Source organism: Pteropus alecto, unplaced genomic scaffold (assembly GCF_000325575.1).
Source record: "Pteropus alecto unplaced genomic scaffold, ASM32557v1 scaffold7, whole genome shotgun sequence".
NCBI classification, from domain to species: domain Eukaryota; kingdom Metazoa; phylum Chordata; class Mammalia; order Chiroptera; family Pteropodidae; genus Pteropus; species Pteropus alecto.
Window position 1 is genome coordinate 63,440,436 of NW_006494614.1, and position 25,354 is coordinate 63,465,789.

A 25,354-nucleotide genomic window follows, 5' to 3' on the forward strand; every position below is an offset into this window, starting at 1 on the left:
ATGCCCATAAGCCTGTTTCTCATAGAACTAAATGCTCAGAGCGGGGTTGTTGGGTCTGTGCCATTTCGCCATCCACCAGAAGAGCAGCTCAAGGTTGTAGGTCTGGTGTATGTTGAGCACACTGGGCAATGCTCCTGTGCCGCCCCTCGCTGCATGCTGGGTTTTCGCCAATCGGTTTATTTTTCATTCTGTTTTCCGACGAATATGAACCTGAGCCATTCTTTCCACCCTTCTATAAATCCTGTGCATCGTTAACTCCCCCAATATAAAGAAGAAAAAAGTGCATCTGGGAGCAGTGTCTTCCGCCCCCCCGCCCTTGTGTCACAGTAAGGATGAAAGGCTATGTTAGGGAACCTACACAGCACAGGGGCCCACATGCTGCTCTGACTTGTGTGAAGGCATCCTCTCTTCCTGCCAAGGTTACTGGTTCTCTCTCAGCCTCAGATGTCCAGTCACCCCTCGATAGAGACCCTGTCCTCCTGCCATCTTAGGACGGGACTAGACATTGTGAGGTCACCTGGTCACCCCCCACCTCCAGGCTCCCTGCACCTCCAGAATGCTCCGCCTCAGCTGCTTTCCATGCAAGAGGAAAGCTGTTCATTGCTTTCCACGAAAAACCTTCACCGGCTTCCAAGCCATAGTCTGCCATCAGCTTCTCTTTTGCAGGTTAGAAAAAGACCCTCATTTCTTTTATCTTTCCATCTAAGTCGGGGGCTACCCTTGGCAAGGCACCAGCTTCCCTGTCAGAAGGACCCTGGTCTGGACTGACGTGTTGGCCCATAGCACCTGGGGGTTCGGCATTTGTCTAGTTTGTTCTTGATGCTAATAAGGTTCTAAAGCCTCTGAAGGCCAAAGGATCAGAAGCGTCTGCAGAGGCCTTGAACTGTAGAATGGTGGACGGTGGACCCTCTCACCAGCGAGGAATTTGACACCCATTTGTGCCAGAGCCAGGACCCCAGGCAGTAGTGGGGTAGTGCCAGTGTGTGGAATGGGGCTAATTGTGATACTCCAGCACTTGGGGCAGAGTGCCGCCTCCTTCAGCTCAAGCGAGACCCTCCTGAGGGTGGCCAGCCTGACGCCAACACCTGCAGTCACAGGCCTCGGGGACAGTCAGCAGTATCTCCACACCAGGTGCAATTCTGAACTCATGGACGTCCTAAGGACACCTGCACTGACTTCTCAAGCCTAGACAGAGATGAACACTAGAGGCAGAACCACAGAAAGAGCCTTTGTCCTTAGAATTTATTTACAAATGTTCTCTGGGGAACAGAGTACCTCACTGGTCTCACCAGGCTGTGCACACTGTGCAGGTGGCCCCCATGCACAGAGCCAGGAGTTCCATGACCTCTGCCGTCATGGCCTGAAGCTGCCAATGCCAAGGCATGCTCATGCGAATGAGTGCAAGTTAATTTGTTGTTTAAAAAAGAAGCAGGGCTTAAAAGAAGTGTTACTGTGATCAAAGTTCTGTTATTAGAAAAACAACTAATTTGTGCCCAGAAAATACACTGGAGCTTTGCTGCCGACTATGCCCCTCCCCAGGAACACATGTGGCAAGAACAGCCTGGAGTGGATTTGCACAAAGGAGAGAACAGTCAGAAGGAAAGAGAGGGCGTCCTCCCCCCATACCCCAGGCATGGACCCAAGGAAGTCACATCAGGTGCTTTGGGGAAACTGAGACCCTGCCCATAACCCACCCCCTGAAGAGCCTAGGCCAGACTATGGAACCCTCCCTGCACCTGAGAAGGGAATGGTTGCAGGCTGCCACAGGCCAGCTTTCAGGCAGGCTGCTCTGCAGGAGACATGGCATCAGGAATCGTGCTCCCAGATGCTTGTGAGGCAGAGCTGGAGCTTCCCTCCTGTGTAGGTTCATTTCTATAGTTCCTGCCGCCCCCACCAAGTACAGGAAGCATGGAGAAGAGATGAGAGTGAGGGGGTCCCAGGACGTGAGCAAGGAAAAAGCCTACCCAGACCCTGATGCCTGGACCTGTCCCTTCCACATACATGTCCCTCCAGCACCCCAGGTGTTGGGGAAGCCAACTCTGTGAGCCAGAAGTCAGAACAGGAGTTGTAGACAGGACAAGGTGAGGGTAGTCTAGGGGAAAATGCCACTTTGGGAGCCCCTACTCAGGAGGTCGCCCTCACACACCCCCATGTGGTCGGGCACACCATGCAGCCATCATGCCAGCTCTCATCCCGTTCCTGGGGAGGTACACAGGGTGCGAATGCCCTGTCTGCTCTGGGCAAGGCCTGGCCCCTGCTGGGACGTGCTGGGCTCAAACCTCCAACTCTTGCCCTCTGAGCTGGTTTTCGGCTAGCACAGGGGTTCTTAAAGTAGGGACCTCGTACCAGCTGCAGCCTCACGGGGAAACCTGTTAGCAATGCAGACTCTCAGCCTCAAGCAGAAGATCAGGTGGAGGCTTGCTCTCAGCACAGGGAGCAGGCAGAGTCAGGGAGTGAGAACCGGCCAGGCCTAGACAGTGGTATCTCCAAGGCCACGCTACCCAGAGGACCTGCTGGCCCAGCAGCGAGTGACCATTTCCTTCCTACTTCTGACAGGCCCCTCAGGACAGATGACACAGGCATCCTGTTGGGTTTCTGGCAGCCAGGGGCTAGTCCTCTCTACGTTCACACACCCTCAGCCTCCTCAGCAGAGAGAAAGCCTTGGCATTTTGCAGGAGCTGAGGGCTCTGCCTCACCCTTGTCCGCCTGGGGTGCTGGGATGTGAAGAACACAGGGATTCGGCCTCCCCTGCCAGCTCCTGGGGCAGCGAGGATGGCCCCTCAGGTCCTAACGAGGGCAAGTAAAGGGAGAAATAGTTGACCCTGAACAACACGGGTTTGAACTACGCGTATCCACTTAGATGTGGATTTTTCCCAATAGATGCTGTAAATGTATTTTCCTTATGATTTTCTTAACATTTTCTTTTCTCTAGCATTGTTGTAAGAATACAGTATATAATACAGCACACAAAATATGTTAATCGACTGTGTTATCTGTAAGGCTTCCGGTCAACAGCAGGCTATTAGCAGTTAACTTTGGAGAGACTGAAAAGTTACACGAAGATTTTCACAACTGCGTGGGGGTCTGGTGCCCCAACCCACTCCCCGCTGCGTTGTGCGAGAGTCAGCTGTATAATGTCTCAAAATTATATGTGGAGTGACCCCTCATCTCCCAGTCCTGCATGTTGTCCCCTCCCGGGGAGGGGACTGTCATGTACAAAGAGCATTTAATTAATTTATTTATTTCTTTACACATAACTGAAGTGATGTTACAGTACATAAGTTATTTACAACTGTGCAGTAATGTGTTGCAAAATAAATTATCTAGAAGGCAGCAAAAGTACATTGTGAATGTGTATAAAACTGTACAGCGTTTACGGGTACACTTTTTATATGATTATTGGCTCTGTAGTGTTTCAAGTTATGTTCTCAGAAAGAGAAACAAAATGCCCAAGATTAAAGGAAAAAATATACAAACCACGTGGATTTGACTCCATTAAAAACACAACCGGAGAGTCCTGGCTCTGTGTCCCTCTGTGGTAGGCAGGCGGGTGGGCGGCGCAGCCAGCCCTCGCTCGGCACAGCGTCCTAGCCCTAGTCTGAGGCCTGTGGCTGTCAGCGGCTCCATGGCAACATGACAGCAGCCAGGATGGCACTCTCCCTGCTGCCCGACCTGGAGGTCACTATTTGTGAGGGGTGAGCGCCTGAATTTCATTTCCTTTAGTTGATCAGAATGGAACAAGAACTTTAAAAAAAAATGCACTCTGTTCTGCAGCTCCTGAAATGCCCGTGCAGCTGGCTGGAAAACAGACCCCAAGGCCGTCGTGTCCACGTCCCCACGGTCTCCTCGTCCTCCCATGGCAGCTGATATGAAAAAGCCACACTCCAGGGGGAAAAGTGCAGGGTTTTCCTTGGGTACCCCCACCTGAGGGACAAGGTCTCCTTCCGCCATCCAGGCTCGGCAGCAGTGCTGGGCTGATGCATGTGGCCCTCGCTTGTGTCCTGTGCAGCTGTCCCATGGTGTGTCAGGCTGGCAGAAGCACGAAGTCATCATTGACGTCCACCATGGGCACGTAAAAGGAGGGCACTTCGTTCACACACAGGGACTTATGCCCGGCGGGGTCCAGCTCCTGGACCTTCAGCTGCCACTCCATCCTCTGCACAGCGTTGAGAGCTGCAGCCTCATGCTGCTGCCGCATCAGGAGACACGTCTGCATGGGAAACAGCAGGTGAGAGAAATGAGAGACAAGACCCTGGCCCACCCTCCCCCCAGGTGCCCAAGAGGACTGGGCCTGGGCCCCCACTGCACTCAGCCTGCCATAATATCCACTAGGAGGAAAGGGTAGAGGGACCCTGGCCAAGCTCTGGCCGAAGGATGGCCCACTGTGCTAGCCTGTGCCTCTGCATGGCCACAGTGCCATCCTGCAGGCCAGCTAACCACCCCTGGCCTTCTCATGCTGCCGTGAATGGTCTTGCTGACCACATGGAGAGTCTGTCCCTGTCAATGTTCTGTGCCCCCACCACTGTGGGATTCACAACAGCATCTCATTAGAACTTACAACTGCTTTTGCTTTTATTTTATAATTATTTATGGGTGGTGATATTGGTTTCACCTGCATTTATAGCAGAAATTATGTCTTTTAGAAGTGTACTTAATTTTTAAAAAGGGTTATCTAGGGTTTAGCATGTGTTTAAATATTCATGGATGTATTATTAAATAGGTACTAAATCATTAAGTAGGTGCAAAGTTGAAAACTGAAACAATGACTTTAACTAAATTACTGGAATAGGACATAACCAGACGTAACACATGTGGACCCAAGATGGGACACATTTTGGGAACAAAGGAGATTTAAACATGGCCACGTAGTAGACCATACTTCACATTAACAAAATTTGACAATGATATAGTAACCGAACAGGAAAATACTTCCTTAGATGCACATACATTTATTTAGGATGGAATATCACATTGTCTAATTTGCTTTAAAACAATTTTTTTAAGTATGACGAAGGTGGGGGGAAGGGGGATAAAAATCCTCCTCTATCTTTAGTCTTCGAAAATAACTACTGTGCTCTGCAGTGTGGCAGCCGTGTCTCCAAACTTTCTTCGCACGTGGATGCTGGAATGTGTCTGAACCTCAGGATGGACCCTCTTCACTGGGCAGCTCAGATACCCTCACTGGTCAGGCCATGTCTGCCTAATTTAGAATATTACCTTTTAAATTTTAATCTTTGGATGTTCCCACATGCCATTTAATCACTGAATTATTGATGGGCTTCTGGGTTTCCATTTTATTGGGTTGATCCAATGAATTTGTTTTTCATGTGTTACTAAATTTTAAATGAATCAAGTGAACTTGCTAGGTTAGGCAGCCAAAACACTGTAAAATTTGATACTGCTTACCCTACAAAACTATCAAGTGACTACAGGACAGGAACACACACGGGAGGCTAGTAGTCTGTCTACTAAATAGGATCTCATTTAACTTGTGATTCTGAAACCAATGGTCACATGGAATACCTGTACCCACATTCTGACAGGAGACCCTGGGGCCTGAAACGCCACGTGGGTTTGCTGTTCTGTTCTGGGCTTTCTGTCCACCCCATGTGGCCACCTGTGTGCACTGCTCTGGTGCCATGGTCATGACACTGAGGTAAAGGGTGCAGGTAAGGCTGGCATCCTGGAAACAGTCCTACTCTCCAAGTACAGGCATCCCCCTGCGTCGGCTCTGTAGCTCTCGGAAAAGGACAGCAGTCATAGCCCACTTGGCCCTGCCTCATGGAGCTTCCTGGGGTGGTGCTGACTTGTGTGTTGACTATAACTGGCACACTATTGTTGGTAAATTTTACGGTTGATTCTCATAGGTGACCATATGTGCAATTCTAGCAACTGCAGATAAAGATTTGCTTCTTACTTGCTAATAATCTATCTCCCACCCATCCTCTGCCTGCTGCACTGGTCAGCATGTTCAGAGCAGTGGTGATGGGTATATGCTGTGACCTTTGAGAAGGGCTCAAGGTGGGGTCCCACAGAGGTCTGACCGCCAGCCGGTGACAGGAGCTGCTCCCCGCACACCTGGACAGGAGGGAAGACACTCTAAGGAGGCAACATGGGGATGGGGAGAGCTCAGCTCCCTGAAAGTATCAGCTGGGTTCAGAGAGAGTCTAAACTGTCACCTCCAAACATGGAACCCGGAAGCAGCCTCCCCCCACCCCAGTAGACTCCTGGAGACTCTTAGTCCAGGCGCAGCTTTGAGGGGAGGGGAGCACAGCGCACTCACCTTCATGCGGTCGTACTTGTCATCCACATCCTGGAGCCAGGAGATGAACTGGCGGGCATTGAACCGATCTCGCACAGATTTGTTCTCATCACCCTGGAGAAGAAATCAAATATGAGCATTTGATGGGAACAAGAAAGAAGGCAAACGTGCACAGTGCTTCAAATCCTCCTTCCTAAGAATAAAAGCTGCAGCCTCATTCCTGAATCTACACATTATAATCGTGCTCTAAGATGAGCCAGCATGACCCTCTGTCCCTCTCCTCCCCAGTTTTCATAATCCGCCCTGGGAGGCTGTGGGGCCCATCCATGGTAGAGCTGCCCTGGAGTGACTTGGGATCCCCAATGAGGGCATCTGACACGATCCCCATGCAGGAAACAGAATCGGGAAGCCCTCGGCCTCTGGCCCGCACTGCTTTTGGAGCAGCATAGTAAAGCTGGCTATAGCATGTTTCAATTTCTTCTGTTTATAAAATAAGGTAGTAATATATTTCCTTTGAAAAGGATGTCTGAGAGGCTTGAGGTGGCAGAGGGCCAGCCTCCCAGTTTCACTCTGCAAGAATACTACCTTAATGTCACCATTCTCAAGTATGGCAGCATCTATGCCTATGATGGACTACAGTTTACAAACAGGGACGCCTTAGGACTCCTACTATCTGGTTCTCCCTGGGTGTCAGGGTGGCCAGCATGCTGAGGAGAAAAAAATGAAAGTCTCTCAGCCACGTGGACATGCGCGACCACCTAGTGGCTGAGCCTAGACCTCATACCAAACATATTTGAGGGGAATATCTGAGGGGAAGAGCTGCAGCCTGAGGATTTCTCTCTCTGACATTCGGAAGCAACACAGGAAATTCCTTAAAGAGCAACAGATTCCTTTTTCTCCTTTCAGATACAAAAAGCCCAACTTCCAAACACCCAAGCCCTGAAATAAAATCACTCAGTCCCCAACCAACCATTTTTAGTTTACTGCCAAATGTTTTGTTTTAGAAAAAAACTTGTTATGCATAGTATGTTAGATGGAGAAATTTTTAAAGATATAACTTTAAAGACTGTACTAAGTAAATGGGAAATCTTTAATGCATTAATAAAAAAGTTTTTAATTAAAAACAATGAACCACTGTTTGTTACCACACAGCCACAGCCAACCCAGAAATACTGCTCAGAACCCCTAGAGGTCCATGTGATCCTACCGTGAGCCTGGGGTGCAGCAGGAGCTCACACCAGCTAGGGAGCTAGGACGGGCATCTGTCAAGAGGGGGCCTGGCATCAAGGCCCGAACAGTGAAGGGGGCAGCAGGAGAGGCCCAAGGGAACAACACTATTCTGTAGAAGTCCATGTGAGCAGAAAGTTGGGGGTGGCTGAGGAGCAGAAAGCAGGCCTAGAATGACACATGCTAGGTGGTTTTTAAAAAGTCACCGGTTGCTGGGGAAGAATAATTTGGGGAGTAAAATCCAGGGCAGACAGCCTCAGAAGGCCAGGCCTGAGTGCTGTGGGCAGCAGGAGGTAGGAGAAGCAGTTGGGCTTAGAATGGATGACAGCAGACATGAAAGCCTGCTTTGCATGTGTTAAACCTCAGATGTGTCCATGCACAGGTCAAGAGGCAGCTGAAAATTCCTAAAACTAGGGGTCACCAGTAGACAGGGCCACTTAAAAGCACAGTCCTGCATCCCAGATGACAGAGGCAGGGAGACCTGTGGGGCAGGGGTGCCCACATGTTTAGTGACAGGTCAAGTCAAGTAGGGGAAGCAAAAGATATGACCACATGGAACAAATCTAACCATGGGGGCAAGGGGAGCCAGGATGACCAACTGCAGTGGTTGAGGCAGGGCTGCTCTGGTGGACAGGTAGGCAGCACCTCGGGTTCTGCTGCCCAGCCTGCACCGACCAGCAAGTAAGTTCTAATAGTACCCTGAGACCTGCATGCACATCAGGGAAAGCACTGCTATGCTAAGCAGCCCCAGGCTCCCACGCCTCTTGGCCTTTGGCTTACAAGGCCTTGCTGCTGCTGTCACCCAGCTGGCACAAGGCCAACACTATCCCCAGCCAACATGACAGCCTCCTATGGGCCTTCACTGCAGAAGGCTATTTATGCAGCAGCTCTGGGTACTGCTCATCCTTATCATGCGTATATTTCAGAGGAAAGTTTAACTCTTTAGTGCCTGAAACTGAGGTCCAGTCGAGCCTAGTTAGCCAGAAGACTGTGCCCAAGAGAACCTGGAATGGCCTCACAGAGCCCACACGGCACCTTATGATAACAGCATTGCATGTACTACTGTCTGATCACTCCTGCCTCCCCCATCCTGGGGGCAGACCTGCTCACATGACCAGAGTGAGGTCTATGGTATGTCAGTGCTTCCAGTTCCTGCCTGTGTGTGTAGCCAAAGCCTGAAAGGCCTAGCTCTTCTTGGGAGACAGGTGTGAGTGCCCAACCTGGGTGGCCACCGACCTGGCTTTCCAGAGGCATGTTGTAGACCTCAGAGTCAAGCAGCATGGTGCAGGCGCTGAACGGCACCGCCTGATTCGCGATGGTCCTCGCTGCCCGGCAGTGAACCCGCAGGATCTCCTGTTCGCAGGAGACGATCAGCTTTTCCTGTAGGACACGAGCCAGGTGAGCCAAGGCTAACATGGCCAAATGCATCCCAGGCCTGCAGCCCCTACCCAAGGCCGCCTCTTACCCGCTCAATGCTGTGCTGCAGGCGCAGCTTCCCCCTCACAGCCTCCTGCTGCTTGAACAGCTCCTTCAGGGGCTCCGCCAGGGAGGGAGGGGGCGCGATCTACAGTCACAATGGGTGAAAGGGAGGAGTTAGCGAAGGCTGGGAAGCTGCACCAACAACACTGACCAAGTCTGCCCTGAAGACGCACCTCCAGTCACACGAAATGCAGATATACCAGGTAATTCTCTGGAAACAACTAGATGCTTGTACACAAGAAAACAGGTAAATGAACTATGGTACAGAACCTGGCCCTGAAAGGAGCACTGCACGGCTGTGAAAAAGAATGAGGGGGACTTGGGTTCCAGAGACACTGTGATGTGTAAAACGCAAAGTACGGAGAGTGTCTACCCTGCTACCATGCATGCAAGAAAGAAGCAATCAAGAATACATACACAGTGATGTCTGTGCAGAACAAAATATAGCAAAGATGGAAGAGAAGCAAGCAGGGGATGGGAGACGAGGAGGATGCAGGGCTGTTGCCTTTATTTACAGTGAGGTTTCACAGCCCCCAAATAAACCCTGACACCAAATGGGATGCAGACACTTAAAACACATGCAACAACTGAGGCCACCTATCCTATCGAGGGATCAGTGAGGGGAAGAGCCTGCTCAGCTGGTCACTCTGGAAAAGACACCATGAAGCAAAAGACCAGAAGAACCACCCACAAAAGTATATTCTCTAACCAGTGCAGGCGCTTCATGGGTGGGCCAGCACTTGTGAAACAAGACGGGAGTGAAGAGGCCAGTAAACACATTGCAGGTAAGAAGCACCGGGTCTCTCTCGGAGAAGAAAGGTGCAAGCACAGAATGAGGTCAAAATTTCAATGTAGACCAGAGGAATGTGGAGTAACTCCCACCCTCCAGCTGTGTAACCCAGGACAGTGAGCACCGTGTACCCAGGATGTGGTTTTAAATGCAGTTCCCACTAGAAGGGACCATGTGGTTGATAACAGGGCTGAGCTGGACTATTTCGTGGGGCTGTAAAGTGAGGATGTGCTAAGATGGGGCAGCCTAAAGGAGCTCCTGATGGCCAGGACTGGAATGATTTGCACGTAAAATAAGTAATGGTGATTCATGTTGGATTACAGGAAAAATTCAATCAATAAGCACAGAAGGAGAGGGAAACAAAGTTAGTGTGAAGCTAACACCACAGGAATAACTGCTACAGACAAGATCCACTGAGCAGACTAAGATCAGTGGGCACAAACTCCAGGAAAACAAGACTTAAGAGTTTCAAAGTACCTTCCCCAAGATATTTACTAACTATGAAAGGAAAGATAGTAACTGCACAGTGGAAGACACCTAGAGACTTGGGCCACTGTGAGCAGGACACAACTGCTGACACCAAGAACCGACACAGTGCACCAAGGTCTTATGTCACATCTGTATGTTCTCACCAAAACACATTCCTCGGTCCAGTCATGGAAGTCCCACCAAATACCTAATCAACAGTCCTCAAAAGTGTCATCAGACTGTGCCTTTCAAGGAAGATGAGGGAAACCCAGGAGGAGATGCAGCATCCAGGAACTCAGCAAAGGGCACATGCACTCTCTGTGCTTAACTGTCAGTCTAAAATTAGCTCAAACTATGACATTAGAATGCCTAGCTGATCGCTTCAGTTGCACACCTCACCCATCATACCCTGCTCTGTCCCCTTTGCCTCAATGGGCTCAGCCTCACGGGGACCTAGTGTGCCTTCCTCGTCTGACAATATCTGGGTCACCTATAGGTGGTACAAGGCAGGGAGTCACAAATACAGTGGGGCATCTAGGTGTAAGCATTTCTTGTTTCAGTTGTTTTTGATATGAATATTTCTAAAACACCATCATTTCTGGATCCTCAAGAGAAAACACCAAGACGTAGTACCACAGCTGCCTGAATGAGGCCCTGGCCACAAGTGGAATGGTGGGAGGGAGCCCCATGCCTCTGGCCTGGTGTGAAATCCAGGAACACCTGACCTCTGCTTGCCCTCACCTAACAGCCTGGGTGCTCAATTATGTGGCAACAGGAAGTAACGTGGAGCTTTCTTCTAGAAAGGCACAAGTCCAGTAGAAGTAGAGACTCGCAGGACACGGACAGGGTGAACCCTGGGTGGTAGGAGTACGGTGACCTCTACTGTTTTCTCAATTGTCCACACTTCGCATGGTGATCATGGTACTCTTTTATTTTGATAATTAAAATTAAAAATCTCACCAAACAACTCTTAGGCCAGATTTGTCTAAATCTAGTGATCCAGAAGAGACCAGGAAGCTGGACTCTCCCAGCCAGACAAGGGCACGGTTGCCTTGGTCTCCACTCGCCAGGGTGCCTCAGGATTAGACCATCAGGAGAAGAAAGAGCAGCGATGCTGGTATCATCCTGCTGAGTTCAAAGCTAGATCTCCTTGGGAACAAAGCACTGGGCTGGGTGGGGAGGTGGATGGCCCTGGCGGCTGTGCTCTCATGCCTCGTCCTTTGAAACTGATGCTCAGAGGTGCTTGTCTTTGTTCAGAAGACGCTGGGTGTCAGTCCTGGTTAGCTGAGTCTTCTGTCCGAGGGAGAGGCAGCATAGATATCCACTTCTGGAATACTGAGGTCTGAGAGCAGGATACACGCATCCAACATGACCATCCTTTAAGACAGGAAGTTCCCTCCGAGACTGACTGCATGCCCAGGCCTGCCCCAGGCCCCAGGAATCAGCTCATCCTGACCAGCATTTATTCAACAGCCGTGACTGAGGCCCATTCTGGGCCTAATGGACAAATCAAACAGAAGTCCCAGCTTTTCTTCAAGTGGGTGGGAATGGTCAAAGAAAAGAAGCAAGTCAACTGTAGACAGTGTGAATGGGCAACACCTGGGAGGGCAAATGGGCTGGGGTCCTTGAAGGCGAGGAGGCTGTAGCTGAGCAGAAAATGGTGGAGGTCTGACTCCACTCTAAAAAGATCCCTTTGCCTACTAGGAAGAGAAAAGACCCCGGTGGGCAAGGAAAAAGCAGGAGCCAGCCCAGGGGAGAGGGTGGAGTGGGACAAGCAGTGACATGGGAGGTACTGGCCTGCATATCACTTGTCTGGCAGGATTTGCTGATGGCCGACTTGGGCACAAGGACAGGGGTGGAGGCTGGTGTGCGTGGTGGGTTTTAGATGTGTCACATCTGCACAGTCATCAGGTCAAGGTGGAGGGTGAACCACCAAGGGAAAGGGGCAGTGGGTGCGGTGCTGACTAAGAACAGGCCCACCAGGTGGGAAAGCATGGAAGCCCCAGTGAAGGGTGTGCTTCAAGGAGGTGGCAAAGGTGCCGGGGTCACTCAGGGCTCCACTGTGATGAGAGCTGAGGCCTGGCCTAAGATCAGTAACTTGGGGCTGCTGGGAATCAAGACGAGACGTGGAGGGGTTCGGGGGTGAGAGGACAGGGTTGGAGTCAGACTATAGACCCCCATGTAGGCCTTCGGTTGTTAAAGGGAGTTGGGAGGAGACACAGTTACAAAAGGGAGGACTGCTGTGTAGGAGTGCTCAACATGGAGTGTAGGCCTTCATCAGCCACGGTCTCAGGTAAGGAGGATGTTGAGGAGCCCGGGGACTGAACAGCACTGGAGTTGGCTCTAGTCGGAAGTCTGCAGGACCCAGCTACAGCAGATAGGGTGATGGTCAAGAGGGTATGGGCATGGACCCAAGGAGTGGGCACAAGGTGAGCTGGACAGGGAGCTGACACAAGAAAAATGATGAATGACAAAGAGGAAAGTAAGTTTATCTCCTGACCCAGAGGAGCTGTATCAATAGACCCCCATGCTAGACACTGGTTCCCAGGACAGTGCTACATCTGCCCCAAGCAAGCTTTGGTATCCCAACAGTTTGGTATTTGCATTCACACACATAGCAAACAGGATCCTGACCCGTCACCTAGCACCCTCCTAGGCTGGGGCCCCACCTTAGGACTCACCACAGGGATGTGCAGCTTGCTGAGCGGTTTGCCATCTAAGAGGTAGGAGCCTGTGTAGGTGACATACTCGGCATAACACTGGGGCGCCTGTGGGGTGATGTAGCAGAGGATCTTGCGCTTCTCCTCAATCTTCTTCCTGATCTGCAAGTATTCAAAGTATGGGTTGGATCTGTCACTGTGGTAGGGCTCAATGTCATCCAGCTTGATGGCGTCCACGATGGCGGCCAGTGTCTGCTGGATCACCTCCCGTGTCTGCTGCGTGGATGTGTTCATCTGCTGCTGAAGCTGTTGGCTGGAGCGCTGGAAACGGCGTTTGCGTGGGTGCTGGGCCTGGGGGTCCTCCTCCTCAGAGCCACGGCCCTTTGTTCTGGGGGTGGGGGTAGGGGCAGGCTCCTTCTCGGAAGGTGGTGAGCTCTGCTTGTTCTGGTTAGCCAGCATCTGAGCCCGGTTCCTTGTCATGCGCTGGGGGATCTCCTCAACTTTGGGGGCCTTTGGGGTTTCGGCTGTGGGTCTGGGTTCTGGTTCTGTAGTTTCAGACTGGACACTGCCTGGAGGCCCCTCAAGCCCGGCACTATCATGGGGGCCAGCCCTGTCTGCCACATGTGCCTGTGCAGGGCCATCCCCAGGGGGCTCAGGTGTGCTGTGGGATGCTGCTGAGGGGTCTGGGCCCTCGGCCTCCTCATCTCCGCCCCCTGGTGGATGCTGCTCCGGGGAGGCTGTGAGCCCTAAGGTGGAATCAGAGGCCTCAGGGGCCCTCCCCTCTGACACAGCCTCTGCTTCCACTGTGGCTTCCAGCATCATGTCTGGCTTCGGCCCCTCTGAGGGCAAGGATGAGGGCTCAACAGTGAGGTGGGTGGCTGCCTGGTCAGGAGGCAGCACAAGCTGTTCCTCAGCAGCTGGTACAGCCCCATCCCCACCGTTCAGGACCACAGGGGCCCCTGCAGGGGTATTTTCTGGAGGAACAAGAGGACTCTCTTCTACAGGTTCTGTTTCGACATCAGAAACATCTTTAGTTTGCAGAGGAAGCTCTGGCAGTGAGAAGGGCCCCAAGTCCAGGTCGTCCTCAGAGTTGGGGAAGGCATCAGGCCAGGGCACTGGCTCCACCTGGCCGAGGGCTGACAGGCCATGGCCATTTTCCAGGAAGGTGTTTTCCAGAGGCCCCAGAGCCTCCACCTGAGCCACGGTGGTCATACATGCAGGCTCTGGAGGCATGTCAGGTGGTGCTTCCGGAAGCGACTTGCAGTTACCGAAGAAGGACTCCAGCCTAGAGGAAGGGGCATAAGGGGCTGGTTCTTCTGCAGTGGAGATGGCTGCTGGGATTGCTTCTGCCGAGGAATCTTTGACTTCGAGTCCTGGCTCAGTGACCGACAGAGGGTATGAGACAGGAGATACGGGGTAAGGGGGATCCGTGGTGCCAAAGGGCCCTGGGGCAGCAGGGTGGAGGGACTCGGCAGGGCCGAAATGTTTCGGGGACTCTGGGAATCTCTGTGGAGACTTGAGCATAAGGTCTGACCCCATGGGCCAACTGACAGGGTTTTCAGGGGTGCTCCCAATTAGACTGGAAGAGAGGCCCTGCTCTGAAGCAGCAGGATGAGCCCACTCAACTGGCTCCTCTGTGATGACTGTGCTGAAAGGTCCTTCGTCCAGGGGCTCCAGGTAGCTAGGCTCTGGGGGGATGATGGCAGCGGTGGCCTGCTGGTCCTCCGTAGCATCTAAGGGAATGCCCAAATCAGGGGGAAGGGCCCCCTCCATGGACGGGGCCAACAGCTCATCTCTATGTGAAGTGGGGGACTTTGCTTGTAAACCAGAGAAGGCACCCTCTGGGGAGGGGGTGGCGGTGACCACAGCTGCGGGTGGGCAGTGCAGAGCGTCCACCTTCGGGGAGGGGATGCCATAGTCTGGGGAGTAATACCCTGGAGACAAGCAGGCGAACTTCTCGGGGGGACCTGGAGGGACAGGGGCCTTGTCCTCCAAGTGCTGCCCTGGCGAGTCATAACTAGATGCAGTGGGGACACTCTGCTGTCTAAACAGCTTGTCCCCAACACTGAATTCTTCTTCAGGGGTCCTCCTGATATCAACAGAAACTGAACGAAAAAGATTTGTGCACAGAGGCCTTGTAGGTGTCTGGCTTGGGGTTTCTGAAATCCCACTCGCTGCCACAGAGAATCTATCAAAGAAAGGCGGGGAGCAGGCGCTGGCGGCTGTGCTGGAGACAGGTGGGGGGTCTGTGCAGTCAAAAATGAGGTCAGAGTAGTCATCAGCACTGCAGGACGGGGTCCTGGGTGTGTGCATCGCCTCCTCATAGCTGGGGCAAGACACCACAGATGTGGGGGTGGGCACCCCGGTGGGCCGGTTCTGGTCAGGCCTAGGGGAAGCTGGCAAGACCTCTTTTATATGAGGTCCCGCCAGCCAGTCTCTGGTGTCCACAACTGGTCCCGGATGGGGCTTATTCTCGGGGGCCGGTGGAGCAGGAGCTGACTCCTTAAGTTTTTTGTCTTTAAGAGAAGGGTCCAGCCCCAGGGGCTTCTTTGGAGGAACATCCAGACTCTTCTTCCTCACATCCTCCCCTGGCTTCATCCGCTCCTTGAGTTTAGGGTCTCCAGACCTGTGCCTCATCTTCTCCATCTGTTTCATCCTTTCTTTGTGCCGTTTGTGGCGTTCTTCAATCTCCAGGTCTTTTTGGGAAAGCATTCTCTCAAAGCTGGTCATCATCAGATCACCATCTCCCAGAAGCTTCTCCCTGGGCCTGACATCTTTCTTGACCGGGTCTTTGGACAGCGGTAACTTATCATTTCCATTGCTGATCTTTACAGATTCACCTTTTTCTTTCTCTAGATTTTCCTTGAATTTTTCCTTCAGTTTGGTCTCACTGAGTTTGAGGCTTTCATCCTTGGACTTATCTTTAAAGGAACTTGGAGGACTGTCCTTGTCTTTGGCTGCAGGCTTGTGCTCATCCTTGTGATGTCTCAGGGGCCCATCCCCATGCTTGTCCCTGTGTCTCTCCTTATCTTCTCTCCACTTCTCCCGGTGCTTCTCTCTTCTCTTCCTCTCTTTCAGAATGTTGATGGCACTAGATCCATAAGGCTTTAGTTCCTTTTCTATTTTCTTGGAAGGTTCTCTTTCAGTATCATTTTTATCTTTCTTTTCGGTAGAAAACAATTCAATGGTTTTATCTAATTCATCTTCTATGTCGGCTTTCGTACTGTAAGAAATACTGTAAGCATCAGTGTCCAAGAAATCCTTTTCATACTGGCTGGAGTCCTTCCTGCTGCCAATGTCCTTGTAGTCGTCACTCTTTTCTTTTTTCTCGGACTTTTCTTTCTTGACTCTCTCTCGATCATGGCTTTTCTTGGATGAAGATGATGAGTGCCTGTGCCTTTCTTTCTCCTTCAGCTTCTCCTGTGGGCAGTTCTCCTTGACCCTCTCCTCCGGGGGCTCTGTAAAAGACACCTCCAGGAGGGCACTCAGGCCTGGGTCCTGCCCTCGATCCGTGAAGCTGTCAGAGGACACCTCACTGATCTTGTCATTGGAATCTTCCCTGTACTCATGAAGAGCTTCTTCCTCTAACTTTTCCAGCAGGCTCTTCTCTACCTCGGCACTTTTTGATGCCTTCCTTTCTCTGCAGTGCTCCTTGTCTGGCCTCTCCCTGTGCCTGCTCTTGGCCTTGTCTTCGGCAGAGGGCTTCTTCTCCACCTTCTCAGGGGGTTTCTGTTTGTTTTTCTTTTCCTGAGTAGAGTCAACTGAAGTTCGGTCTTTCCTGTCCTTATATTTTTCTGTAGACTCTTTATCCTTCTTCTCTTTGTGCTTTTCAAAGCCTTTTTCTTTCTTATCTTTCCCCCCTTCCATGGTTCCTTTTTCTTTTTTCTTTTCTTTGAGTTCTTTCTCTTTCTGCTTCTCTGAGTGCTGCCTGTCAGCAGAGTGCTTCCGGTGTCTGTCTGAGGGGTAAGGCTCCCTCCCGTCGTCTTTCTCCTGGAGGCTATCCGCCCTCTGCACTTCACTGGCCTCTCCGATTTTGAATCCGCTTGCTGTATAATCATCTTTTTCATCTTCACTTTCATCTGTGAATATATCTGCAATATACCAGCTTTTCTCTTTACCCTTTTTTTCATCTTTTTTTTCAGAGAAGTCTTCTGAGATAACTCCAGAGAAACTCTTCTCCTTTTTTTCTTTAACTTGGTCAAGAGATGCTTTCCTTTCCTTGTCTTTGCTATGTATATCTTTATGCTTTTCTTTACTATCTTTTTTCTCTTTAAAACATTTATCAAATTCTTTGTCTTTCTGACATTTTTCAAGGATAGATTTTTCATTTTTATCTTTGTCATTGGATTTATCTTTATATTTTTCTAATTTTATTTTTTCCTTCTTCTCCTTCTCAAGGCCATCTTTCTTCTCCTTCTCTCTCACTGGATGATGCCTTTCCCATGGCTCCAGACTCTTGCCAAAGTCACATTCGGATCTGTCCTTAAAGATACTTTCGCAGCCATACTCCTTCAGGTCCTCCCTGTATGCTTCCTCGGCCTTCACTCTGCCATCTTTCCGCTCCTTGGCACTCTCAAGGGGGTCCTTTCTGTCCCTGCAGATGTCACTCAGATCCCTGTCCTTTCTGTCTCGCCCGCCATCAGCAGACTCTCTCCTCTTTTTGTCCTTTTCTGAAAGATAGCTGGGGATACTTTTATGCTTTTCAATTTGGTCTTTTCTCTTCTCAGGGTTTTTATCCAGATAGTCCCTGTCTTTCTTTCTAAAGAAAGCATCTTTGTCGCTCCGTTTTTCACTGTAGTCTCGCTTCTCCCGGCTTTTGTTTTCCCGTTTCTTCTCTTTACTGTCATCTTTCACTGTTTCCAAGATCAGTCTGGCCACAGAATCATTTTTAATGTCCCTGTAGTCTGTCACTGGAGAATCCCAACTATCTTCCCCTTTGAAATCAAAGGACGAATCAGATAAGTCAGAAAACCATCGATCTCCCTGATCATCAGAAAGGCTAAATTTGGTGTCTTCATTCTCCAGAAACTGACTTTTGTTACAATATTCATCAAAAGCAGAATCTTCTCTATAAACTTTTTCTTTCTTGGGTTTTTCTTTGTCTTCTTTAAAAGTCTTTTCCTTCTCTTTTGAAATTCTGTCCTCTTTAAAATCATTCTTTTTCTCTAATTTTGAGGGCCTGTCTTTGGATTTTTTCTTTCTTTCCTCTTTATATAATCTCAGTTTTTCTTCTTTTGGAGACTTTTCCTTCACTAATTTCTCCTTTTCTGCTTTATTCGAACGGTCTTTCTCTTCTCGGAAAGACCTACTTAAGTCTTTGCTCATGTCTTTGATTCTCTTGAGTGATTTTTCATCTTTGGAGACCTTTATTATCTCATCTTTAAAGAGCCATTCTTTTTCTTCTGACTTCATTTTGTTCAGCTTCTCTTCTTTCTTAAAGTGGTCTCTATCGTGCTTTAATACTTTTAACTTGTTTTCCATGGAAATGTCATTGTCTAAAAGTATAGCCTTGTCTGACCTTTGCTTGGAGTCCTCATATTCATAAGTGAAACTTTTCAATTTGAGTTCCTGACCAACCGAACACAGCCCTTTCTCCTTGTTTTTGTGTTTGTGTTTCGTTTTGTGTTTCTTAACCACTTTCCCCTCTTTGTCCAGCTTGGGAATGGCGCCATCCACGCTGGAGTGGAATGAGCTCTTTTTCTCTGACAGAGCGCTCTGGAGGCCACTCCGCTTCCTGTGCTCCTGCCTCTTCCTCACTGGCTTCAGCGACTCCACGCTGGAGCCCTCGGAGGAAGAGTCAGACTCACTGGTCAGTCTCGTTCTCGTGGAGTCCGATAAGGAGCTGACCTCTGACCAGGCGGGAGAAGAAATAGTTTTCCAATTGTCTGTCCGCCAGTGCTTGGTGTGCTGGTCGGTGTGGCCGGGGTTATGTTTCTGGGTGGCAGAGCTCCCATGAGATGAGGTGGAGGAGGCAGACAGGGAGCTGAACAGAGAGGGGTCCTTCAGCACCAGCGGGGACTCCTTGAGGCAGCTGGAGCTCCCCACTGAGTCCCCATCGTCCTCACCACTCTCTGAGGACTCGCTCTCTGACTCAGAGGAACAGAACTTGTCGCTCCTTTTCCCAAACCGCACTTCTTTGCCTTTTGTTTCTTTCTTCCGCTTCTTTTTCACTTTATTTTTTTCCTTCTGCTGTTTGGAATTAGAAGACTCCCGTGTTTTGTTACTGGGCAATATTGTATGTGCAGAGAGTCTCAGCTTCTCTCCCGTCCCCACAGTGACACCGACGTCTTCCTCATCTGACGTGTCTGACAAGATGCGATGAGCCGCTTTCTTTGGTGCAATTGTGTTATTTTTAGTGTAACTTTTCACTTCCATTTTGGGTATAGAAATAAAACTATTTGATTTAGTCTCTTTTCTATAATCCTTTTTCAGTAAGTGTTTGTCATCCACTGGAGGGACTCTGTCCTGCTCATCATCCTCGTCAAACTCATACTCATCCTTGACAGGGGTCACAGTTTTCTGGGGCTCTGGATTCTTAGCCTTGTGCTTTAGGCCTTTTTCAAACTCAGAGTCCGTGTTATTGCCATCAACTGAACTAGAAGGTGCAAAGGATGGGGCGTCCTCCTCTTCTGAGCTCTCTGTTGAAAATAGGGAAAAAGATGTCAGAGGCAGGTTCAAAACACCCACACAGACATGACAGGGGAAAGCAGACTGCAGAGGTAACCTGGAGAAAGGCCTCCCCGAGCACTTAGTCACCTTTGGGAGGGGAGGGGAAGCCACCCAGAGAAGCATTTCACTTAAGTTAGTAAACTATGGCCAACCGTGGGCCAAAGGAAACCAAAGAGAGGTTTGCACAAAGATAAGCTGGAACCTTAGGATAAGCTGGCAGGCTTTTTGATACTAAAACTCCAGGTCCTCACAGTCCAGAAGTTCTTATAAGTACCAGGCATCTAGGAAGCTGGAATCCTGTGTGCTGATCTTCAGATAAAAGCTAACGTTGCCTCTGGCATCAAAGCAGTACTAGGAGGCCTGCACCCCTGTAAGTGTCACATACCCTGCTCCTGCCCCCACAGCCCCAACCCTGCACATGGCCTGGTGCCCAGCCACTGACCAGTTGAGCTCTCCTCACTGGACGTGTAGGTGCCCTTGCCCAACAGGAGGTTCACCATGGTTGGGGAGTTGGCCACTTTCAGCGGCGTCTCGCCCTTTCGGTTGCTTTGCTGAGGATTCCCTCCATACCGCAGCAGCAGCTTCACCACCTACAAGACAGCACAGGTGCGTGAAAGTGCATTCTGAGAAACACCGAATGTGCTACAGTTGCCTATGTAAAACTGCAACCTGTTCAGAGAACCTGTGTTTAACCAGGAAATAGCCCCCGGGTCTAAAGCCAGAAGCAGTGTGCCCAGAGCTGCCTGGCTGGGTCTCTGGACCTGTGCTTCTTCCCCAGGAAAGACACTAATGGGATCCTGGCTCCCATTCTGGGCTCTCTGCAGGTAGAACAGTCCCAACTCCCACAGAAGACCTTCTCCCTTGTGACGAGCTGGAATCTTCTCATACAGGCTCTCCCCTCCCGCAATGATGAGCTCAGCATCCAGTAGGGTCCTGTGGTCATGGAAGGGTTCTGGTAGTTTACGGGGAAGTTTTTTATTGGAAGAGGTTTTACAGAATAGAGGAAACAAAGACCAAGCTTCTGCAAGCAGGTTTATTTTATGTTTTCATTTATTTTAGAAAGTAAGATCATCTCTTCTTTGCTTTATTTTACATGGGTAAAGATGGTCATGTGAATGACAGAAATACTCAAGGTGACATTTCAAAAGCTCTGTTCAGCTCTTTATAATCAGCAACCTGTGCTTCACATGTCCATTTGAACTCAAGTACAAATATTGAATTCAATTTCAACTTTAGTCCAGTCTGAGATTAGAGGATGAGAAAAATCTTTAATAAGGACTGATATAAACTCATTACTCACATATTCTATTTTTATTCAGTAGTTAACAGTATCTACCTCTTCATCAGGACTATCTCCTATTGCTGCTCTAACAAATCACCACCACCTGCATCTTACAATCCTGGAGGTCAGAAGTCTAAAACCAATCCCGCTGACCCAGCTGACATGTGGTGTTGGCTCCTTCCTTTACATGCATGTAAGGTTCCTTGCAGTTGGGAGACTCTGGTCCTGTGTCTTTTCTGTCTGCCAGCTGAGGACCATCCCAGCTTCTGGAGATTGCTGCATTCCTTGGCCATGGCCCCTGCCTCTGAGGCCAGCAGTGTAGGTCAGGTCTCCCTTACATCCTTCTCCCTCCTGCCTCTGCTGATAACAGACCTGGCCTGGAAAGCGTCTCTGGGTCTGCCCAGATAATATAGGATCAATTCCCATCTCATAGTCCTTCACTTTCTACCATCTACAGTTCCCTTACCATGTGAGGTCACAAGTTCCAGGAATAGGATGGGGATATCTTTGGGGCCCCTTTTTCTGCCTCTCTCACCAGTTTGCTGTCTCAGACATTTTCCATAATAGAAAGTTTTTAAATAATTAGAAAAGTATAGAGATTCAAATGACAACCCCTTTCCTCCCTGCTTGTTCCTACCATCTCACAGCCAGCCTCATTTCACTCATACCTGCCCACTCCTCCAGGTAGGTTTGACAAATTACAAATGTTTTATAAACTTTTTCAGTATATTTCTCTAAAAGGGTCCTTAAAAAAAAACGAAAAATCATAACACCATTATCTTACATTAAAAGTTAACTGTAATTCCTAACATCAAATATATGTGTTCAGATTTCTTTAGTTGTCTCAGAAATCTTTTAATTCAAGGCTCCCTTCCAATCTGCCTCTTCCCTGCAGTGACTTATCAAAATGTGCTCTTACCACTCTTGATGCTACTGGTTCCCTGGCATCTGCCAAAAAAAGGACTAGGCAGCTCTGCCACTAAAAAGCACTATGAATTCTGATAACTGTGGTGCATTCTGGTTTACTGGTGTCATCATCCTCACCATGCTCAACTGTTCTGTCTTTGGCCAGGGGCCTCTTCAAGATGGTGCTGGTCATGACTGCAATAAGACCTCACCTTTGTGACCACCCTGCTTTCTGGCAGCATAAGATGCACCAGGCACATCATGTGCATCTCCTGCTTCAGACCTGGAGGCAGCCATTTCCCCAAGAGGCCAAGTCTCCTTGGGGAAAACCAGGCACTGGGGTACTCACTGCTGCTGACCTGGCTACACATCTCAGCATCATATCAATCAAGGTTTTTTGGATCTTACAGAACCAGAGGGACAAGGACAGGGTCCAGCAGCAGCCCAGAGGGCCACCCCCCTTCCTATGGGTATAATCATTCACCTACTAAAATCCAACCACTCCTGTATGGCCAGAACAGGGCCTTGTCACACACGCTACGGAAGGTGCTGGTTGTCAGGACTCAGAACAAGAAAGCTGAGATGGGCAGAGAAAACAGCTCTGGTGAGGGGCAAAGATTCACTTTTCAGTTATCTAGCAAACATGAAAGGCAACAAGGACAGAGAGACAGGAGCTACAGAACAGCGCAAAGTCAGATGGGAGGCCCACCTTGTAGTGCCCGTTATTGGCAGCATCATGCAGGGGTGTGTCGTCATCCAGGCCCTTGGTGTTCACCTCCGCACCCGCAGCCAGTAGCTGCTTGGCAACGTCATAATAGCCCCGGTTACATGCCTCATGCAGCGCTGTCCAGCCTGGAAATAGACACTTAGGACATATGTTACTTAATCCTCAGGAACGTTACTCCTGTCTCATTTGAGGCAGCACTCTGAGGATGGTGACGACAGGACAAGGCCCTGGAAGGCTGTCCTCTGCAGTGAAAGGCTGGAGGCCTAGGAAAGCCCCGAATGCTCTTTACTGAGGTGCCTCGTATTTACTTGGGGATATCGTGCTTATCAATCCTACAGATTAACCACCTGCAGGGATAATGAGGAACAATAACCTGACAAGGGTGGAGGACTGGTGAACAGTGTCATGAGTGGCAGCCTCAGCCTGGCTCATCCATCACTACAAGGAGAGAAAAACCTCCTATTTTGGAAACATGCCCTCTGTGGTCACATGGCTGAGGCCACATGGGGAGAACTCTCCGGCTGCAGCCTGGAGCCTCAATCTGCCACCAGGTAGAGTGGTCACACATGTCAGTGTACAAACAGGGGCCTACTTTGTGGACATAATTTTCAGTGCTTTGGAAAATTATGATTTAGGAAAACTGCTTTTTTATTTAAAAAGGTGCTAAATTAGGTTTGGGTCAGACAACCACCAAATAGGGCAGTGGGAAAAATTCTAAAAGGGGGGAAATTCTAAAAGGATTCTGCATGAAGTCTGCTTCTCCCATCTTATGTTCTCATTCCACTTTGAACAAACAATTAGAATCTGTTGATGATGCATCAAGGCATAATAGAAGTATTTTATGCAAAAAAGGCAACACTGAACTGCAATGATGAGGCCCTCCCTTCAGCCTGTCCCAGGTCAGGGAGGCATGCTCATTTGTCTTAAATTAAAATGAGAGTCTCCAGGTAACGTTTCTACTCTTAGTAGGCTTCACTGGCTGATAACAAGGTGTTGGAATTGTGGGAGGGTGTCCCTGGGCTGACAGGCACAGAGGCACCCTCTGCTTGAGTGACTTGGCTTCTTTCTAAATATGCCAGAGGCACCCCTCCAATAGCCAAAAAGAATGAATCCTCTAGTACAAAATTAGGGGTTTATATAACACAGTAGAGTAGTAGCTAAAAATTCCTCACTTCTCTAAAAAATAATGAAAAAATGATTTTATTTTTAAATACTTTCCAAGAAACTAATTTCTCCTCAGAAACAACAAATTATACTGGTCTAAGAGTGGTGTCTGCCCCATGTACCCAGAACACACCCACAGAACCACACTGGCCCAGGGACTGGCTCTTGCTCCTGCCATGCTGGTCCCAGTTTCAAGGCTACTGCTGCCAAGACAATGATGCTTGTCAGAGGGCTTCACACACCTGGGGAGGCCAGCCTCATGTGCTTCTGTGAACTCGCCTGTGTCATCCCCCTGCTCTGCCATCTCCTGGGTGCTGTAAGCGCTCACCTGCAAAGTCCTTGACATTGACATCAGCCCCCTCACTGATGAGCTCCTTAATGCGTCGGGCGTCCCCCCTGATGGCAGCTCGATGCAGGCGGGTCTCTCCACGCTCGTTTCTCTTATTCACTTTATCTTTGGTTTTTGAGGCAGAGTTAGGTGTCCCCTTCTGACACACTGTCGACTGGGAGGGGTGCTTTGGTGTTGTATCTACTGCAGGCAAAGGAGAGGATAGGCGAAGCGTTACTGGGGGCAGAGCGTGCAGGGCTGGGCCTGGGAGTATCCCTGCTTTGTAGAAACCTCCAGCACCTGGGCTGTCTTTACAAGGGAAAGGGGATGCCTTTCCATTGGGTACCTATCCCCAGGAAAAAAGCCTCTCCAGTGCCAGGGAACACCCACCACCCACCCCCCTGGAGGCTCACCTGGGCTGTTTGCAGACTCCTCGGCTGTCATCTGCATGAGGAGAGCCACCTGCTGGCGCTCGGAGAGGGGGTAGCCGGCTCGGATTCCAGACAGCCCCATGCCAAACAGCAGCCCGGCCTTCCGGGTGACAGGCTCCTTCTTAATCCTCTTCCGCTCAGGACCCTGCTTCTCTGTGAGGTGGTGGAGGAGAGGGGGGAGATTTCATGCCATGGAGTCCTCGGAACCTAGAGCCTTACCTGGCATTACAGAGCCCCCGCCTCCCACCTCACACCTCACAGCGGGTAAGGGAAAGAACTGAGTTGGCAGCACTCCTGCTGCCCATTATCACCTCTTCCAACAGTAACTGTGAGACACAATTCCAACACCTTGTTATCAGCCAATGAAGCCTGCTAAGCCATAGCCCCCACCAACCAGTCACTCCACTCCAGGTGCCTCCCCAGACCACCCACTGTGCACGGGGCAGTGGGACAGCTGATCACCAAAGTCCTGGCTCACACAGGACAGGTCTCCATCTATTAAATACACGTATCTATAATTCAAGTCCTCCTTCCCATCCCGCCTCCAAACAGTACAGACATAAAATGGCAAATATAGTTAAGAAATACATAAACAGATCAAGGCCGACTTGTAGTACTGTACCTTTCTTCTTGCTTCTAGGCACCTCCATTTCATGCCATGGCGCTTCGAGGAGCGAACCCGCCTTGTACCACGACATGGACTGAGCTGGAGGCATCTAAAGGCATCAACACAGAGCACTAACAAGACACGATGGAACACCGCGGCCATCCCGTCTCAGCCTCCTCGTAACAAGCAAATTCTCCACCTATCTCACCCGTTACAAAATATCCTGTCAACACTGAACAGAAATGCATTTGCTGTTTCTTTTAAAAGAGGCAGGGGTTGAGAGAAAAAAGATAACCCCAAACTCCAGGAACCAGGAGCCAAAAGCTCGCTTTCTTCCTTCACCTCGTCTTCCTG

General features: G+C 49.9%; 1 protein-coding gene across 9 annotated transcripts in view; it reads right to left on the minus strand.

The window, feature by feature from the left end:
- Nucleotides 1-3,214: 3,214 nt before the first annotated feature.
- Nucleotides 3,215-25,354, minus strand: part of ANKRD11 (ankyrin repeat domain 11) — a 129,945-nt gene continuing 107,805 nt past the window's right edge. For 6 of the 9 annotated variants that reach the window (XM_006926769.3, XM_006926767.3, XM_015600351.2 and 3 more), the window contains 9 exons: nucleotides 24,376-24,546; nucleotides 23,963-24,166; nucleotides 22,453-22,595; nucleotides 19,998-20,145; nucleotides 12,908-19,524; nucleotides 8,955-9,053; nucleotides 8,726-8,869; nucleotides 6,284-6,376; nucleotides 3,215-4,210 (listed from right to left, as the gene is read on the minus strand). In XM_006926769.3, the coding sequence (XP_006926831.1) occupies nucleotides 4,025-4,210; nucleotides 6,284-6,376; nucleotides 8,726-8,869; nucleotides 8,955-9,053; nucleotides 12,908-19,524; nucleotides 19,998-20,145; nucleotides 22,453-22,595; nucleotides 23,963-24,166; nucleotides 24,376-24,546 (7,805 nt within the window). In that variant the 3' untranslated portion in view covers nucleotides 3,215-4,024. Of the gene's footprint in view, nucleotides 4,211-6,283; nucleotides 6,377-8,725; nucleotides 8,870-8,954; nucleotides 9,054-12,907; nucleotides 19,525-19,997; nucleotides 20,146-22,452; nucleotides 22,596-23,962; nucleotides 24,167-24,375; nucleotides 24,547-25,015; nucleotides 25,110-25,354 lie in introns of all 9 variants that reach the window. The other 3 variants (XM_025042691.1, XM_025042692.1, XM_025042689.1) reach the window with 2 other exon arrangements.